Source organism: Hyposmocoma kahamanoa, unplaced genomic scaffold (genome assembly GCF_003589595.1).
Source record: "Hyposmocoma kahamanoa isolate Upper Pololo Valley unplaced genomic scaffold, ASM358959v1 66, whole genome shotgun sequence".
In the NCBI taxonomy this organism is placed as follows: Eukaryota; Metazoa; Arthropoda; class Insecta; order Lepidoptera; family Cosmopterigidae; genus Hyposmocoma; species Hyposmocoma kahamanoa.
Window position 1 is genome coordinate 16,956,456 of NW_020653854.1, and position 18,932 is coordinate 16,975,387.

An 18,932-nucleotide genomic window follows, 5' to 3' on the forward strand; every position below is an offset into this window, starting at 1 on the left:
TTTGCTTTGACCTTGCTCACTTGTTGTTAGCACCCACCCTTTAACCCATTGCTACAGTCCGCTACACACAGAATGCCTTATAATAACAAGTCCGCCATTCGACCTAAGTATCTTGTATTGTTCAACAAAGATTAAATAAATAATAAACAGAAGAAAAGATCTGACTTGTAAAGTAAACATAGAAACCTTTAAATTAAGTGTAGATATGGTGTTATGTCGAGAACGAGGGCCAAACGCTACATTTCTCTCCTTGTTCCCCTCTGACATAACACAATATCTACGCCTCGTTTTTATATTAACATAGGGGTGCAGTTAATTTTTATTATTGTTTTATTTTTTCATATTTAATATTTTTGCCTGTTAATGTATTTTGTACGGTAACAAGTAAAAATAGTACTGTTAGACGCTTATTTCAATTAATCTGTTATTTGAAAAAAATCTGTCATTTCATTTCATTTCAAAATAAAAGATACTATGGTTTCTAATAACATACATTTAGATTTTTTTCTTTCGGTTTTATCGTAGTTGAGTAAAAATGTACTAACTTAAGAAAGCTGCCATGTTGGTCATTACATAGGGCGCACTATAAGTTTCTGGAACTGGCCACTTACGTAAACAATATTCAAAAAGTAATTAGAACATTTGAAAATGGAACTTTTTGGCTGTAGAATACAGTTTGTTTCATCTGTCTATCACTTGTTTTTACATTGTGGCGCCATTTTAGAAATTAATTGTCTACATCACCATGAATTTAACTCGTGAAAATCTTCGTAGTATGATTTTTTACATCTTTAAGTGTAATATAACAGCTCAGCGGAGCTTCGCTCAGCTTCAAACTAATTTTGGCGATGAAGCACTATGCCAGAAGACTATTTATAGCTGGTTTGCAGAATTCAAACGCGGTCGTATGAATCTCAGTGACAAATTTCGTGATGGTCGCCCGTCCACTGCTGTGAACAACAAACACACATCGATGCTGTGCGCCGTATGATCAAAACAGACAAGCATGTGACATGCCATGAGATTTGGGCATCTCTAGGCATAGGCATGAGTCAAATATAATCAATACTACACAAACATTTGGGTGTGAAAAAGTTGTGCTCTCGGTGGATCCCACACAATCTGACAGAGGCTCAAAAAACGGATCGCGTCATTTGGTGCAATGCCATGCTTACCAGATTCAACGAAGGGGCGTCAAATTGGGGTGTGGGACATAGTATCAGTTGACGAAACATGGATTTATAGTTACGATCCCAAAACAAAGCAACAATCGAGCACATGGGTATTTCGACATGAGCCGAAACCAACCAAAGTGGCGCGCTTTCAAAGTGCCTCTAAGCGGATAATTGTTTCTTTTTTTAATAATACTGGACACGTGGTTACTTTTGCTTTGGAGAATCGCTGTACCGTGAATAGTGGTTGGTACACGACCATTTGTTTGTCGGAAATTATTGACAAACTCCGTTAAAATAACCGTAAACGCAATATGATCTTGCACCACGATAATGCCAGTTCTCTCACGGCCAGACAAATGGATTTTTGAAGGTGAACAACGTTGACCATATGGACCATTTCGCGTACTGTGCCAACCTGGTACCATGTGACTTTTATTTATTTCCAAAAATTAAGAAACAGTTACGCGGTCAACGATTTTCGTCACTTGAAGAGGCTGTTGAAGAGTATGAAAAATATGTTTCAGAGATTGTCACGGAGGAGTGGCATAAATGTTTTCGAAATTGGTTCATTTGTATGAAAAAGTGCATTAACGCTAACGGAGAATATTTTGAGAAACAATAAATTCATTTCTAACCATTTATAGCATTTTTTTCTTATTCATTCCAGAAACTTACAGTGCGCCCCACGTATACGACTATCTACTTAGGTGGGTATACTTAAACGAGTAAAACTAGAAAAGATGACACCATAAAAGGACGGCTATCAGACTTTATGAAGCTTAAGCTGGTACCGTAGCAAATCGAGGACGAGAAATGTAATCTACCTAGTATACCAAGGAGCCACTACCTAAACAATGGATCGGTAAATTGATTAATTACTTACCTGTGAAAATCCAACATAGATAGAGCAGCATCAATAGAACCATTCACCGGCGGAGTTGTATCATTAGAAACATCCACATCACTTATATTCTGTTTATTGTCCTCACTCACTATAAAATAAGAGGGCATTAAGTCCGTTCGTAGAATATCGTTCACATTAAATTTACTTTCGAATATATTTGAACATAAAATAGTGCAAATATTAGAAGTTAAAAATAGAAAAAGTTTAGAGAGCATTTTCAAAAGTGTCGCCGACAATAGTGGAACGTGTTATGTGTAGGTAATCTTGTGAGCAAGTCGCACAAAAATTACATGGATTGTAGAGCGGAAAATGCATCTAAGAGGGTTCATACTAAATTACAAACTATAATGCGTGGCTTAGCTAACTGTAGCTCAAGTTTTATAGAATTCTGTGGCGGTGATCGAAAGTAGCGAAAATATTTTAAATACAAGTTAGATGTTATTGGAAAGTTACTATTGTCATCAATCCCAGCACGATCAAAAACTTTATAATACTGTCATAATTTCCATTTTAGTGAAGGAATTCAAACCAATGTTTAATCAATATTCTCAAACCCGTCTGGGGCACCTATGAATTCATCAATTTAAAAGAAAATTACGTATTTATTGCAAAATATTTTTATTAAATTCGTTATCAAAAATCTTTTACAATATACCAGGTGACCCAAAAGTAATGTCATAATATGAAATTGGCTGCCATTTTGTTAGAAATGAAAAAATGAGCTCTGTTTTCACAAAAAGTTTATTTGAAGATGTAACCCTAACTGGTGAGCGTTATAGACAGATATTAAGCGAGTATTTTTTCCGCAAGTTGCTGACGGAGCAACCGCTCACGTAGCTGTATGGAAATTTTGACAAAGACCAATTTCCGGGTCGATCTCCCGTTTTGGAATTTTTAACTGGCCGTCCAGATCGCCAGATCTAACGGCGCCAGACTTCTTCCTTTGGGGCTTATTGAAATCTCACGTTTACCACAACAAATCTCAAACTTTGCAAGTCTTGAAAGCATATTAACGAAGAAATCGCCAATTTGGAGCCACATGTTTTGCGAGCAACAATTCAAAATGCCGTCAAACGAGCACAAATGTATCTACATCAACTCGAGAGGTGGCCGTTTGACCGATATAATTTTTTGAGCTTAATATCGTCAATTTTACATCTTCAAATAAACTTTTCGCGAAACTAGAGCAATTTTTTTTCATTTCTAACAAAATGATAGCCAATTCACATTATAACATTACTTTTGCACCACATCAGTCTGTTTAGTTAAATCTATAGTCACAGGACTATTACAAAAAGAAAGTTTCGACGGAACCGAAACTCAATTCAAGTTTATATTATTAACTGCAGTATAAAAAATAAATTAAAACTTAATTTCTTCTTAATTAACTATAAAATCACAGTCACAGACAAAGCGACATAAAAAGAACTAAAATAAAAAATCAAACAAAGTCTTCTTATAAAAATATTAGCAAAGGAAGCTATCAGAACCTCTAAACTAGTCGGTATCATTATGCGTGATCTAAGCTGCCTCCTTTGATTTGTTCAAATCTAAGCTAATCTAACAATGGGCACTGTATAAAATAACAAATATTTTTCATGCGTAAAACCTCTCAATGATTGCAAGCTATTTGTCGGCGCAAAAACTAAACACGAACTTTCATTCAGTTTTTGGTGCGCGCACACGACTGTTGCCACTGACAGGTGTGGGGCTGGGTGGTGCCATAATAATAAACATAATTCCTACTATATTCATTCATACTGACTGCGTAACAGACTTGTGCCTGATAACATACATAAGAACCGTCTTAGAAGGAGCGATCCTAGTTAGTTCGATCGGTCATCTGAACTAGGTCGGTCTTCTAAGGCACTTGATGAACGAAATGAACTTCGTTCATCAAGTGCCTTAGTTCGTTAGTTTCTCTTGTCCTTGCTCGGACATTGAACGAACGCTCCAAACTAGTAATTTTATTCACATGAACTACCACGGACTTCTAATATTATGGAGGTCAATAGTACACTGTACTAAATATAATATTTAGTTTTTTTTAATTTAGATTTACAAGAATTTTAGCTAGAATGGTGTGTTTAAAAATAAATATTTAGGTACAATTATTTCATATACTCGTACACGTAGGTTGATATTATACATACATATACCTACCACACCTATCAAAAAATATGAGCTTTTACATTTTTGCAAGCTTACAATGTATACTAATGTAGATACGTATTAGATATTTAGAACGAGCTGGCAAAGTTCAATCGTGCATCCCACTCGAACTTGTACCAAAAGCAGTTAAAGATCGCTATTTGTCCCGTTCGCACCGTTCCTACTGAATAAAAAACAGGTGAACTATCAGCGCAAACAGTCCCTAGTTCGTACTGAACTTAAAAGAACGATGAACCATCAAAACCGTGCAAGACGAACTAGTTCATGTCGGTCAGTGTCGGAAGTTCCTAGTTCATGAACTATACAAGCCTAGTTGCGTAAACGCATTATCGCCTCCATCTCCCCTATTTATGGCACTCTTTTGGACAACTGTAAAGCTTCCCTTGTTTACGCCATACACCAAGTTAGCCTGTATGATGTGGGGATTGGGGAGATCTCGGAGTAAACTATATATAAAAATGTTTATTTGTAAACAAGTAAGTATCTCAAGGTATTGCGATACCTAACATTGATGTAAATAGTAAGATAGCATTCCGGTACAATTACACAATATAGTTCGAACTCGCCCACAAATAATGTAGTAAATAATATTCAAAAGATGTGAACATGTGAGAACATGTGTTAGAATTTTTGAAACTAGTTTTTATTTGCTCTTGAATGAATGAATGAATGAAATATTCTTTATTGCACATAAAATTACAATTAAAATACAATACAATAGCTTAAGTATAATAGTAGTAGTAAGTTAATATGCAACAGGAGGCCTTATTGCTATGTTGCAATTTCTTCCAGGCAACCTTAGGATAGACATTTTGGATATGCAAAAGGGGTGCAACTAAAGAATATCATCATAAGTACACTACATAATAAGTAAAAATAAAAATATATACATATATGTAGATAGATATACATATACATACAAATAATAATAATGTTAATACATACATAACAATAAATACACAATAATATTAAATGCTTATATACTTTTAAAGGAAAAATAAACATGAAGTATAAATGTAGAAATAAATGAAAGAATAGTAGAGGACAGACAAAAGTTAGGAGTTGAGGAAGTGATCCTTGACACGTTGTTTGAAGGAATCAAGAGAAGGGGATCGTCGAATCGATTCAGAGAGACAATTCCACAATCTGATCGCAGAAATGGTAAGAGTTGGAATAAAAGTTAGTGGTATGAGAGGACAAGTTTAGTATGAGAGTATCAGAGGAGCGAAGAGGAGGGCAGAGTGGAAAGTAAAGCAATCTTTAAGGTAAGAAGGTTTAAATGGATAGAATCGAATTGAGTAGAGAAGTCGCTCTTGTAATCCGAAATCAGATTAGACAGAGAAATTATTGATAAAAATATCCGGGAATATCTGAATATACTCTTTGCGAGATTTAAAAACTAAGATTTCATGAATTTCAGTCCCAATATATATTCTTTACATAGTAAATAAACTCAACAAAGATATGTTCTTTGTTGAGTTTATTTACTATGTACCTAACATTTTACAGATTATGCTCAAATTACAGAGTTTAGAATAGAGAGGCGGTTAAATAAACGATTACACCGTAGCTCCATTCCACCCCCTGCGGCACTTAAGTGCCCTACTGGGGCGGTAAAAGGATCCATTGTAGTAGGGCACGTTTACAAATGTTCAGGTGTCATCCGCGTGACGGCTGACGTGAGAATAAACCATATTGTCCATTAAATAAAAAACCCCTGCTGAGATATTAAACAGAACACATACAATATGATATAGAAATACCTTCCAAAAATTTATTCTGTTTACTGTATGTCAAAATGAACTTGCAGTGGAAAGTTGAACTCGGGGTTTATTGATCAAATCATCAAAAAGAAAGTTTCTAATCTAGGACATACTCTGACACAATGAATACGAGCTTTGATAACTTGCAAATGACAGGCAAATTTAGTGGGAAAAGAAGAGTTGTCCGCAGAAGTCCTGGCTGCATGGCTTACTCCAGCGTGACCATGGTCGAGTTTTTGAAATTTGACTAGCCAGATAAAAAGTCGCTATTTAGTGGAAGCTTATTCTAAGGTGGACTGTAAAAATACCCTTATAACTTTTGGACGGCGGACCGACTAAATCTAGTTTTTTGCGACTTGAACCGACTAAATAGCGACTTTTTATCTGGCTAGTCAAATATTACAAAACTAGACCTTCGTCACGCTGGAATAAGGCACGCGTTCTGGCTACGTACCTAACATCGAGAGAAGGACTGGCATTGTGAATACAGTTAGGCTCAACTCACACTGGCGCGTTGTGTCGCGTCCTGGCTTTCAACTACAACTTGGCGCTAGGCGACGCGCCTCGACATTAGTGCGCCCGGATCAGTGTGGTCGGCGTCTGACGCCTCACTGTGCTCAAGTGACGCGAGGAGACGCGCGAAACCGCTCGACTGCACGTCGACGCTTGACTCCACATTTGCATAATACAAATTTGTACCTTAATAAAGAAAATAGAGATAAATATGCTATAGGCGAAAAACATGACACTTCGACTCTGCGCCAGTGTGAGTTGAGCCTTAAGCTATCCGCCTCACCAAAAGTTTGCGGAGGAGACTGCCGAATTTCATTAGGAGTGGCACCCCGTGCAAACAATTGTACTATCTATATAAACAAAGTTCTGTATGCTCACAAAAATGTACGCGGTCAATCTTCGTAAAAAAACGGAGTTACATTTCGGTAAATTTAACAATAACTAAATGTTGCTACAGTTGTGAAACATAAAGCGACCGAGACGGCGGCGCAGTGGACAACAAATAATGATGTATGGGTACAACTGACACACATTGCTAATTTTATAGGTTTTTATTAATATACGATTCCTAAAGTATTATGTTTGATATATTATTTATGTGTCTACTGCAAACTCGACTTTGTTACACATTTTGAGTTATACAAATTAAAACAACTTGAAATCTTACCAATTCATTGAAGTTTTTGGTATACAAAGAACAGCTACTTACTACTGAAAGTAACATTTTAGTTCAAAAAAGATAAAATATACCTAATAATCGTATCTTCGACATGATTTCACAATTCATTTTTGTTGACGAAGTTGTATCGCATCAATATTACATTGAATTTAAAAACGTGAGATTTATTACCTCAATCCACATTGCATCTATATATCCTAAATGTTTTCTGTGAACATAAATCTTAAAGTTGTCATTCATAAAACAGAGTTAATCAAAGTTTTAATGCATAAACAAATAAATAGCTAAACTGACATTATATTATAAAAAAAACAATTTTTTACAGAATTGTAACTTGTTAACCTCTGCAAAATCTAGTTTTGTAAAATGTACAAACATTACATCAGTTCATACATTTAACAGTACATCCCAGTTGATTTCGTTATTGTATACTTCCTGTTCAAGCCATGTCTCATAATTCTCTTTGAATTCCTCATCAAGCTCCACATTGGTTTCCAATATACAATTTATATCAGTTTCTAAAGGTGTCAGATCATTATCTTGTTCCCCTCCCGTACCATATCGCCTGTGGTTGAATAGATCAACACTCACTCTTAGGGCACACTCCTCATCTTGGAAGTCCCAGGGTCTTGCATCTACATCATTACCAAATGCCCAGTCATCATTCAACCTGTGTCTAACCTTGGAATAGATGGCGCTTATAGTCTTCATGTTGGTCTTTCTCCACTGACGACCTAAATACTTGGTCTGCATTTTCAGCAACTTGAGCACATAAAATTGCATAAGTGCATGTCGCACTTTTAGCGTCCGTTTCAATATTGGCGCGCTTTTAAAGACGACTAGCATCATTATTCTTGCATTTTTCCACTTTGTCAATTTATTCAAAATTCTCAATAAATTTATGCAGGAAAATACATTCCTCCATGAGTATGGAACTACTGAGTCTCCTATATCCAAGCATTCCTTGGTAAGCTCAGGTTGTTCCCCAATTACACATGCAGGAAAATCAAATATTGGTATTGTGCTTCTGGCACCAACATATGAGAGGATGTTCTGATTAAAAAATTTCAGTACTAGAGGCATGCAATTTGCATAAACAAGATGTTGGGACATAAATTCAAACTGATAAACATGATTTAGTTTAAAATGCTTCAAAAGAAGTAGCAGAATAGCTGTTACAGCTTTTACAATTATTTCTTTGTGTCTGTTCACATCTAAACCCAATTTCAGTGACTGTAATACTGTCATGGGCATTTCTTCAGGTAATAAATCTGCCATAATGTTGATAGAGTACGTCTTAGCAGTAGAGGTAGGTGCAGCAGCTAGGAGTATTTTCAACAGAGCAATCATATACTGAGGTAGATTAGGTAGCATGGCTTTGTAAAGAATTTCAACCTCTGTTTCTTCAACCTCTTGTTCACCTTTTGTAAGAGGACTGCGGGCTATTTCTATTTCTCTTTCTGCTTGTAACTCAGACAGACTAGTGTACATGTGCTTTTTTAAGATTTCAATGCCTTCATGAATTGGCTGTGGAAGACCAGCAATGGTGGATCTATCTCCTGGAAGCGAATAGCCAACAAATTTTATTCTTACATTATCTAAGAACATGTCAATATCTTTCTGGCGCACTTTGGACTGCCATGGCAAGCTTCTTGGCAATGGAGGAGGTGGGGGTGGGCTCTCAAATTGTTTAAAATACATATAATATTGGCAGTTTTGGTTGCTATTTGCATTTTGTGAGTTTTCACTTGGCATAGATTGAAACTCCATAGAATAGTCTTCAGAACCATTGCCTGTTTCTTCTTTATCAACAAATATTTGCTCATCAGATTCATCAAGAGATGGTTGCTTCATGAATGTCTGTCTTCGAAGTTGCCTTTCATTGTCATTCATTATAATCTTTCTTTTTCCTGGATTTTGATTTTCTAACATGTCAGCAGCACTGGGTGGAGGAGAGCTAGCTCTCATGCCCTTTATAATCTCAATTGTATCTTCAGACAGTGGTGGCAAACCATACTTCTCTCTAAGCTTTGCTTTCTTTTCTTTCAATTCTTTAGAGCCTCCCAAATAAACCAACAAAATCTTCCACAGTAGAAGCAATACTTTTTTCATTGGGAAATGTGGAGTAGTACCTGCACAGAGATGTGTTACCATACTAAGTAGTTTCACAGGTAATAACTCTTCACCAAATGGTGTTCCAAGCTCTTCCTTAAAATTTTTGACTAAATGTTCATATTCTGAGTCAGGATTATCTTTTTCAGTTCTCATGTATTCAGTGATCAAATAAAGGACAGACAAAATTACCCTGAGATTGGTAGAGTCTGCAAGGGACTCTGCAAGTTTTCTAGAAGCTATTGCATTGTTGCTTCTTACAATTTCGAGGTTTAATAATTCAACAAACGCTGAAAATGTTCCCATGTCGTAAAGAGTCATAACATTGATGCGCGCCCAGTGCGCCTGTTCCGTATCTGACTGTATTTCTGCCCAGCATCCCTGAGCCAAGTATAGTATACATCGCGTTGCACGCATTCGGATCTCACTTACAGCCACGTCTAAATGTTCCAATAATTTCATAATCACTGTTCTTTGTTGTGTATTACTCAATCTTTGCCAACTTGGAGGGTAACTAAACTCTTCCATAATTTCTTCGAATGCCTTCACGTTCAATTGAAATTCTGGATGTTCTGTGTAGCTGTACAATTCTGCAATCTCGTTAATCTGAGTATCGCAATCATCGTAAACGAAGTCCAGTTCAGGACTCTCCATATCGTTAATGCAATCCCCTTCTTCCATAGGGCGACGAACATCGGTCAGTTTTGCCCCTCCGCGGCGGCCATTGCCATTAGTTCCCATCGTTAAGCCGCAGATAAGCGTGTGGACACGAAAATAAATTTTACATTTCCATACAAAAATCAAGTCAGTTTCGTCGCACAATTTACAGAAATTACAGTCACAAGAATAGAAAACACCAAAGATACCAAATCAATTTGACATTTTAGAATTCATAGACAACAAATTTTCCACAGTATTGCCAGCTAGTGGTTTGTAATTGCCAGTTGCCACATTTGCCGTTGTGATTGTGTGTGGCGTTGTGTACTGTCGGGTTTATTTTCCGAAAAATTTCAAATGGTGGGAATTTATCCGGAAATGTTCCTGAATTTTAAAAATTGGAAAAATATAATTTGGAATGCTCATATTATGTTCTACGTTTTGAAATATCTTTCGAAGTTTTATTTAGCGTGAATTATAAAATAATCTTGTATAGGTAAAAGCCATATAATGGCTACATAAGTAAACAAGATTTAGGGTCGCATTCCACCGACTCTTAGTGTCGTATTCCAGAACTCTACTCAATGCTCAAGTCAGGACTTGAGTATGATTTCAAGCACCAGAAATACGACCCTAACGGTAAAAACTTGAGTATGATTTTCAGTGCTTTAAATTGTAATCAATTCTCGTGTTAGGACTTGAGTATGGTTTAAAGCACTCGAAATCACACTCAAGTCTTTGCCATTAGAGTCGTATTTCCGGTGCTTGAAATCACACTCAAATCCTGACTTGCGCATTGAGTAGTTCTAGAACACTACCCTTAAAATTATTTAACAACAGCGAAAAAGACCTCTGCATGTATGTACCACACCATCACCACTTGTTGTTGCCTCCATCGTTTTCATTCAGTAACTTCAACTTTTGACAGGTGTCAACGTCAAATATGGTAAAATAAAAGAAATATGTTGGAAAAATATTTATTTTCTGAAAAATATGGTTAAAAAAATGGAATTTTTTTCCCCATGACCCAACACTAGTTGTGTTTGCGGACCACAAAATAAAGCCATTAATAATAAAAAAAAAGAAAGGCGGATACGGACCGTAAAGGGAGACCTCTACGATGCGGACGGAGGTGCCTTGCCTTTCTTTTGTCATTGAACGAAACCACCTACTCACAACGACTTTGACCTATTTTATTAATTTGCTATGTGAGCGTGTGATGTGGTAAAGCAAGTGCGAATGACTGCTGATCACTCTTATCTCGATAATCCCAGATAGCTTAGTCTCCTTTGTTTTACACTAACGTCGCTAGTTGCTTTCAAAATAATTATTGTAATGGCCGGGCTGGCCGGGTGGGTGTGACGTTTCCTGTTCACTCTCTGTTCAACAAGAGTTTGTTGGTTTCAGATAATGTTTTCTGGTTTTTATTTTGAAATTAATAAATTTTATTGATACACAATTCACAAGGGGTACACATCAAGAAATTTTGACGGTATGTAGTCATTGTTCCGTACTAAAAATTATAATTGTAAACTTAAGACTCAATTTACATTCGACACTTGATTACTTAAATAGTTTGCAGCTTACTCGCTGCAGTGTTGGTAAATAACGCCCTTAAAATAAATTAGCAAGAGATGTAATATGTAATAATCAAAATCTAATATATTATGATATTTTACTGGCTTAATTGTGCCTTCCCTTATTGGTCACAATTAGGTCATATCCTGTGTAGGGGACTGGTTTCCGCAAGTCGCCTAACATTTTGCGTGAAATGGATGCAGGCAGAAATCTTAAACACTAAATCAACATAATTCTTCCACAGTATTTGTTGTTTATTACAGCTCAAAGATGGCAGAATTTGTTGCTTTGTTGCAAACAGAGATCCCAGAGGGGAGAAATCATCTCACAGACAGCCACACCAACCTGGAACGTGTTGCAGAATACTGTGAAGCCAACTACTTTCAGTCTGAAAATAAACGACTAGCACTAGAGAGTACTAAAAACTACACCACACAGTCTTTGGCTAGTGTAGCATATCAGATTAACACATTAGCATACAACTTTATTCGCTTATTAGAGCTACAGACCATGCAGCTTGCAGAAATGGAAGGACAGATGAATCATATTGCCCAAACAGTGGCCATTCATAAGGAGAAGGTGGCTCGTAGGGAAATTGGAGTATTGACTGCTAACAAAGTGACCAATAGACAATATAAGATTATAGCCCCTGCTAATCCTGAGAAACCAATCAAATATGTGAGGAAGACTATTGATTATACAGGTATGTACACTTATAATCAATTTGATATAGTAATTTGAAATGTTTAATGTAAGAATATTGATGTTATGCAATTGTAAATAGTTCTAGGCCTAGGCACTAAAGAAATATTTATAAATTTTAGGTAATATTATGTACTTGTAATAAAAAATGGAATATTGTTTAATGCAATATACAATTGTTGCAAGAAATTAATATCACATGGGCAAATTTTATTCCTAAACAATGAAATAATAGTGTGTTTGTGTCTGTATAAATTAATGTTGTCTTAATTAGTTACTGCTCATATCAATTTCTATTATCAGAGAATCAATATAATGTGATATGCATCTGCTTGCAATGTTTAATTGAAGCATAATGCAATATTTTAATCAACATCATCAACAGTATATACACATATTTTGAAGAAGCTAAATATCTGCTAAATATTATGGATCTAATGACTGCTTGACGAAGATATTGCCAAATACAATGCCTGGCTGTTTTTCCTTAAGAGGCATATTGTGCCTATGTCCCAAAAGATATTGCCTCTTGCTCTGCTATGAAAATCTACAAGTTTTTTTTTTTGTATATACTACTAAGTAACGGGATGAACAAGTTGTGCACCTAGTGAGTAAGTGACTCTCCTATCCATAACCTACTATGCCAGTAGAACATTAAATCGGAAAGATCTTAGAGGTACTGCCACTGCGCCCATCACCCTGAGATATAAGTTGACAAGTCCCATGTGCCTGTAACTTCACCAGCACCCTTACCCTTCCATACCAGATAATGCTCACATAACTGCTTGGCAGTAGAAAATTTATATTAATATCTTTTCTGAACATAACTGAATTATTTACAATATACAAGGATATATTTTTAATTAATACCATGCTCAATGCATTCAAGATAATAAAAATGTAGTCCTTTTCATTATAGAGTTGAAAGAACGGAAAAATGAAGAAAACTTCATTTTGATTTTAAAAATAATTCAAACTCCATTTAAAGATTTTTAAATAATCGCCTGTCTGAACCGGGAATCGTACCCAGCAAATGTGAAAAAAACCTGTAATTTTATTATACTGATCAAAAGCCTTAATCATAAGAATTGTTTATAGCATCTTAAATTAAAGGAACTTGGTACTTGGTGACCAGAGACCATGAAAATTGATATCTTCTTTGAGTAAAATTTTCCGTCTACAGTATTTAAGGTACTTTCTCTTCATGTGGCTTAGTTATGTGACGCCCTGTATATTAAAATAAAGTTAATTCAATTCAAATATTGAACAGACTTCGATACCTTTAATATTATTAATCAATTTTATATGTTTCAGCTCTAGATGACATAGGACATGGCGCTCGATGGAGCAGTGGCGCATGCGGAACTCCACGCGGCCGGCGCTCGAGTTCTGCCCCCAGTGCGGCGCCACTGCCTGCCCCTACCACCAAACCTCCAACCCCTCCTGCTGCAGTGAGAGCAGCATCAGGTGCTAACACTGGCACATTAGGACGAGGCACTCTTGGTGAGTTCCTACATTCAAATCAAGGATACCAAATCATGTCTGTGAGAAGTAAGACAGTTTACTTGCAGAGGATCGTCACCAGCTCCCAAAGTACAGGGTTGCCCTAATTTGAGAACTGATTGAACCGATGAGATGAGACCACATGTATTTTTTGTTAGTTTATGTACAACCCATAATTTGTACTTATTTGTCACCTTGGTACTTGTATTTTTTGTACAGAATGAATTATTTATTATTATGATTATTTGTTATATCTCATCGGCAAAAAATCCGTTAAAGATCTGTAACAAATGCATAGAAAAATACGTAAGGTCTGCTAACTCGATCTGTAGACCGGTTTGGTAGAGCGGTCGCCCTTGTATGGCAAAGACATAGGCAGATCAAAGGATTTTTTGTGTTCAATCTTTGTATTAATAATTTGTAACAAAATAGTGGAGTAACTACACAAAAAATAAATGAATATCACGATATTAAAACATCGCAATATTCATTACAATCAATATTACTAATAACTTCTTACCAAATTTGGAAAAGTATGTTGTCCATATGTAATCCTGGCTAGGTTATTAGGTAACTGACTATTATTTTTATTATACTGGACTGAATTTGACGATTCCCATCGTAAATACATTCCTTATCACCTTATAAATGGTGTCTAATTAGCTATAAATGCCCACATTGTCATCCAGGCAAGTCATCTCGCGAGTACCGCACGCCGCCGGCTGTGGCACCGCCACAGGTGCCTTCGCACTACGCACCCAACTACCCGCGTCGCCCTCCTGGCTACTCTACGTTGCCTGTCACTCAGCCACAGGTGAATCTTTATTTTATTCAATAATATTAACAAACGTATGTACAATGGTGATTGTGAGCGTTATTATTATTATTATTAACAAACGTAATACTGAATGCTTTTGTTCAGGCTAGTATTCATTTGTCTGTACTTATAAATAACATTGATTCGTATTTGTTTACTTTTTTAATGCATTTTTTGCATTTAAATATTTTTATTATTATTTAATTTCATAGGTTGGCATGGTACATCCGAATCAACACCAATCGCCATCAAACTACTCTCAGCAGGATATGCATTCCAGCATGCCGCGTAAGATTCTTCTTTAAATTATACTTAAATTCGTTTCCACCGCACTTGAGTATACCTAATGTTTGCAAACATTTTCTACTATACCTGTGAGAACATATGGGATACAACATTATAAACGAAAAATTGTGGTTGTCTATGTGTGTGTGTCCATGGCACCCGCGACACAGGGTTTCCCTAGTGCTGGGCTATGTTGATTGTGAGCGTTATTATTATTATTATAAAAAAGATTTACCATAGACGTAAAAACTAATATAATATAAATTTGTTTTAAATTTTAGCTCCACCGTCGCCTTTAATTGGATCTGATGGTGAACATAGTCAGCACTCTATGAGTCTCCCTGGACAAGTAAGTTCTGTATGCTAATTTGGGACAAAAAGATTTAACATTGTTATTTTATACTCATGATTATACAGACTACTTTATTCCGTAAAATTGTGCTGGATTAGAATGACACCTGTCAGACTTCATGAACGAGTGGTGAGACACGATCAGTGAAATGAAGAATCAATGTTAAATTATGTTGACTGAACTATGACATATTTAAATGAGTAATACTCTTTAATAGACACCCCATGACCAATGGCGAATGGGCGTGCGGCACTATTTGTTAATATTCAGTTTAATAAATTAGATATGTAACCTTTCACACCTGTATATAATAGTATATTGGTACACGCAGCTAAAAACAACACAAGTAATAAAAAACTAAAATTATTATGTGTGTGTGCACTGAGTGGCACTGCAATTGCAAATTCGGCCAAGTTTAAGGGCGCGTACCCATTTTTTCGTAACGTTTTATTTATCATTGGACGACTGTCGTGTCTAACCTGTTCTCATATCACAACTATCTGTCGTTACTGTACCGTCGACGTTTATTTTATCCTTGAACGACTGTCGTGTTTAGCTGTTTATCGGTTCACGGCAGCCACCTTGTCGTTTGCACGATAGAATCGTTTGAAGCTGCGATTATCTGTCGTCACATTTTTATCGTGAGATTTTACTTATCGTCTGACGACTGTTGTTCTAGATCTTCCCATCGTCACGACAATCTGTCGTCGTAACATGAAAAAAGTCGACAGTCAATCATGTTGTTCTATGTGTGAATAATTTCATTTAAATGTACAAGTCACGACACTTTAAACTGCACGACTATCTGTCGTCACGACATAAAGGGAACGTGCCCTTAATAGTAATTGTAAAACAATTGTAGAAAGCGTCATGGTTTTTGTAAAATAAATATTAAGTTACAGGCCTAAATGTGTGGCTCTCACTTCTCATAGGGGAAACCATACCATATCTGGGAAACTATTAAGTTTGCGCGTGTGCTTTGCGTACCAACATTTAGTAAAGATGTACATATCTAAATTGTTTTACCAAAATTAATTAAGAGATTTAAATAAGAAGCAAAGTTTGCTAACTTGCCCTTCCAATTGAGCAAAATTTTACTTTTACTTTGTAATTTTTACCAATGACATACTTAATATTGGCAATCTTTGAGTATAAGAGGCATCATCCATTAGAATAATTTTTTATTGACGTATTCTGTGTACGGATATGAATGTGTGTTTTATCTGTGTATTTGTAAAAGTATGCTAGTGTTGTCGAATTTTGTTTTTGCGAGACAATAGAGACACAACTCGATGTTGCATTTGAGCGCACCGGTTTGCTTGTAGTAGTACCCTTACCCTTCCGCCTCAAAAAATTGCAGAAAGTTTCATTTGAGAAATAATGATATATAGCGTTTCCCGTTTTATATGATCTAAGTTAGCAATAAATACTTAACTGCTTTATTTCGACGATCGTCGATTAATTGTCGTAGTGCTAGTGGAGTAAGCAGGTGCAATTTTTGATTTGGATTTCTGGTTAGGGTTCTGGGGTACCGTTGCTCTGGCACTGATAGTACAGGCAACTCCCTAGTTTGAGAGCAAGTAATTGATTGATTGTCTGACACGTTATTATTGTATTGTATGGCAGCGAGTATCATCTTCGTCTGCAAGCGCCCGCGGAGGGTCAGTGTCTCCGCCACTGCCGCCACCGCCAATGGAAGACGAGCTCGCACATGACGCTTTTGGACGTTCTCATCTTGGAGTAAGTTAAGTTTTTATTGAAATACTCAGATCTGTAATAGTTTACTTGTTTAAGTTTACATAAGAACTACAGGTAAATCCTGGCATTAATATTTTTCAAATTAATTTAAAAAGAAAATACCTGAAGAAATACCTACATAATAGTTTATAAGGCACCAGACTGGTTCCTATAGTTCAATTTACGTGGTAAAACTGAATTGTTTAAATTCGTATCATGTTCTACACTAAGTTCAATGGTCATTGCACGGCAAAATAATGAGTTTTATTTTTTAAACTTTAATTATAGTCTAATGAGAGACTTATATCAACGAAATTTAAAAAGATGATAAAGAAAATGATGCATTGAAGTTAAAACTTACTACTGATTTAACATCTTGCAGCCACAAATAGCCATTTCAAATAAAATATAAATGAATGTTTGTTGCAGAGCGTCTCCGATTATTCACAAAACAAAATGGGCGCACAGTACACCAGCGCCGTGCCAGCCATTGTGCCTGACGAAGAGGACTTGCCCGGATGGGTGCCCAAGAATTACATCGAGAAAGGTATTTCGCATTATACATTATTATCTGCAGCATAAATACGAATAAATACATTTTATACAAGTTAAGTTTCATTGAAAAGGATTTCTTGAATTTTTTTTATAACTTCAAGTGACGGGACGAACATGTCGTGCGCTTCGTCGTCGTGATGGTAAGCTACACGCCTGGCCATAACATTTACAGTGCCACTCAGAGCTCTAAATTGCAAAGATCTGAGGGGCACTGCCACTGCGCCCGCCACCCTGAGATATAAGTTGTCAAGTCCCATGTGCCTCTAATTTCACCAGCACCCTTAGCCTTCAAAACCGGAACACAGTAATGCTGACATTACTGCTTGGCGGCAGAAATAGGTAAGATGGCGGTACTACCCTGGACGAATTCTTTCACAAGGAGCTCTACTGCTACTAATATTATATTAATAACAAATAAAGTAAATTATAGTACATAAGATAAAATAGTTAAATTTTCTTTCTGATTTTTAGTGGTTGCAATCTACGACTACTATGCAGATAAAGAGGACGAGTTGTCTTTCCAAGAGAGCTCAGTGATTTATGTGCTGAAGAAAAACGATGACGGCTGGTGGGAAGGTGTTATGGACGGAGTCACTGGTCTATTCCCAGGAAACTATGTCGAACCCTGCGTATAAAGTAGGCCTTAAAAAAGCTGATTTCAGTTGTATGTACGGCCCGCGCAGTTGGTAAAGCAGTGGCACAGCTACCTTTGGGTAAACTGAAATAGTACCCAGAGCGCATTTGGGAAATCATAATTGCTGCAGGGTCTTGGACAGCAAAAATATAACACGAGGAGGTCATTCTGCCGCTGGCGACGAAACAGTAAAAATTAAACGATGATATGAAATAAATACATTAATTTTAACAACTGCATCTACGCTGCTTATTATCAATTCAGACCGAACGTGAGCCTTTTATTGTACTATCCACCATACAGAAGCAAACTGTAGACTAAATAATATATGCATTTGATTATGAATGACAGAAATTATAAGTATGTTGCTTTCAGCAATGTTGATTTACGTAAGTGTAAAATGTATTGTTATATAATAATCTAGAACACTATGTAATTCCATTCTAATAGTTTAAGTTCATAATACAATTTTTTAAATAAAATTTATTGTACTCATGGAGTAGGTTTTATATGTAGATTATTATAAACTCCGTTAGGGTTTAACATAATTTAGTTATACCAGCTAAAAAAGTATGTTTTTTGTTTATAGCAAAACTATAAACAAAAGAAGTTAAAATTTATTTTTAGATTTTTAATCTTCTGTTTATTAAGAATATTGTACAAGTTAAGCTTTATTATTGTATTTTAAACCAATTGTAATATCTAGTAGGTTAGTACGCTTTTAAAATATGAAATTCTTATGTATGTATTATTATGAATAAATAAAACAGTTAATTTGTCATTAGAATCCATTT

At 36.0% G+C, this 18,932-nt stretch overlaps 2 protein-coding genes across 3 annotated transcripts; one reads left to right on the forward strand and one right to left on the reverse strand.

The window, feature by feature from the left end:
- Positions 1-7,375: 7,375 nt before the first annotated feature.
- Positions 7,376-10,082, reverse strand: LOC113231706 (striatin-interacting protein 1). Its single transcript, XM_026466185.1, has one exon. The coding sequence runs from the start codon at positions 10,057-10,059 to the stop codon at positions 7,594-7,596; it is 2,466 nt and encodes an 821-aa protein (XP_026321970.1). The 5' UTR covers positions 10,060-10,082; the 3' UTR covers positions 7,376-7,593.
- Positions 10,083-11,291: 1,209 nt separating this feature from the next.
- LOC113231727 (abl interactor 2) lies at positions 11,292-18,668 on the forward strand. 2 transcript variants are annotated; one of them, XM_026466213.1, is made up of 9 exons: positions 11,292-11,467; positions 11,817-12,256; positions 13,570-13,758; positions 14,448-14,572; positions 14,788-14,863; positions 15,142-15,209; positions 16,839-16,952; positions 17,379-17,496; positions 17,976-18,139. In XM_026466213.1, the coding sequence occupies exons 2-9, from the start codon at positions 11,824-11,826 to the stop codon at positions 18,137-18,139; spliced, it is 1,287 nt and encodes a 428-aa protein (XP_026321998.1). In that variant the 5' UTR covers positions 11,292-11,467; positions 11,817-11,823. The 2 variants fall into 2 exon arrangements, with proteins under 2 accessions (XP_026321998.1, XP_026321999.1); XM_026466214.1 differs by lacking the exon at positions 11,292-11,467 and having other exon boundaries at positions 11,824-12,256; positions 17,976-18,668.
- The last annotated feature ends 264 nt before the right edge of the window (positions 18,669-18,932 follow it).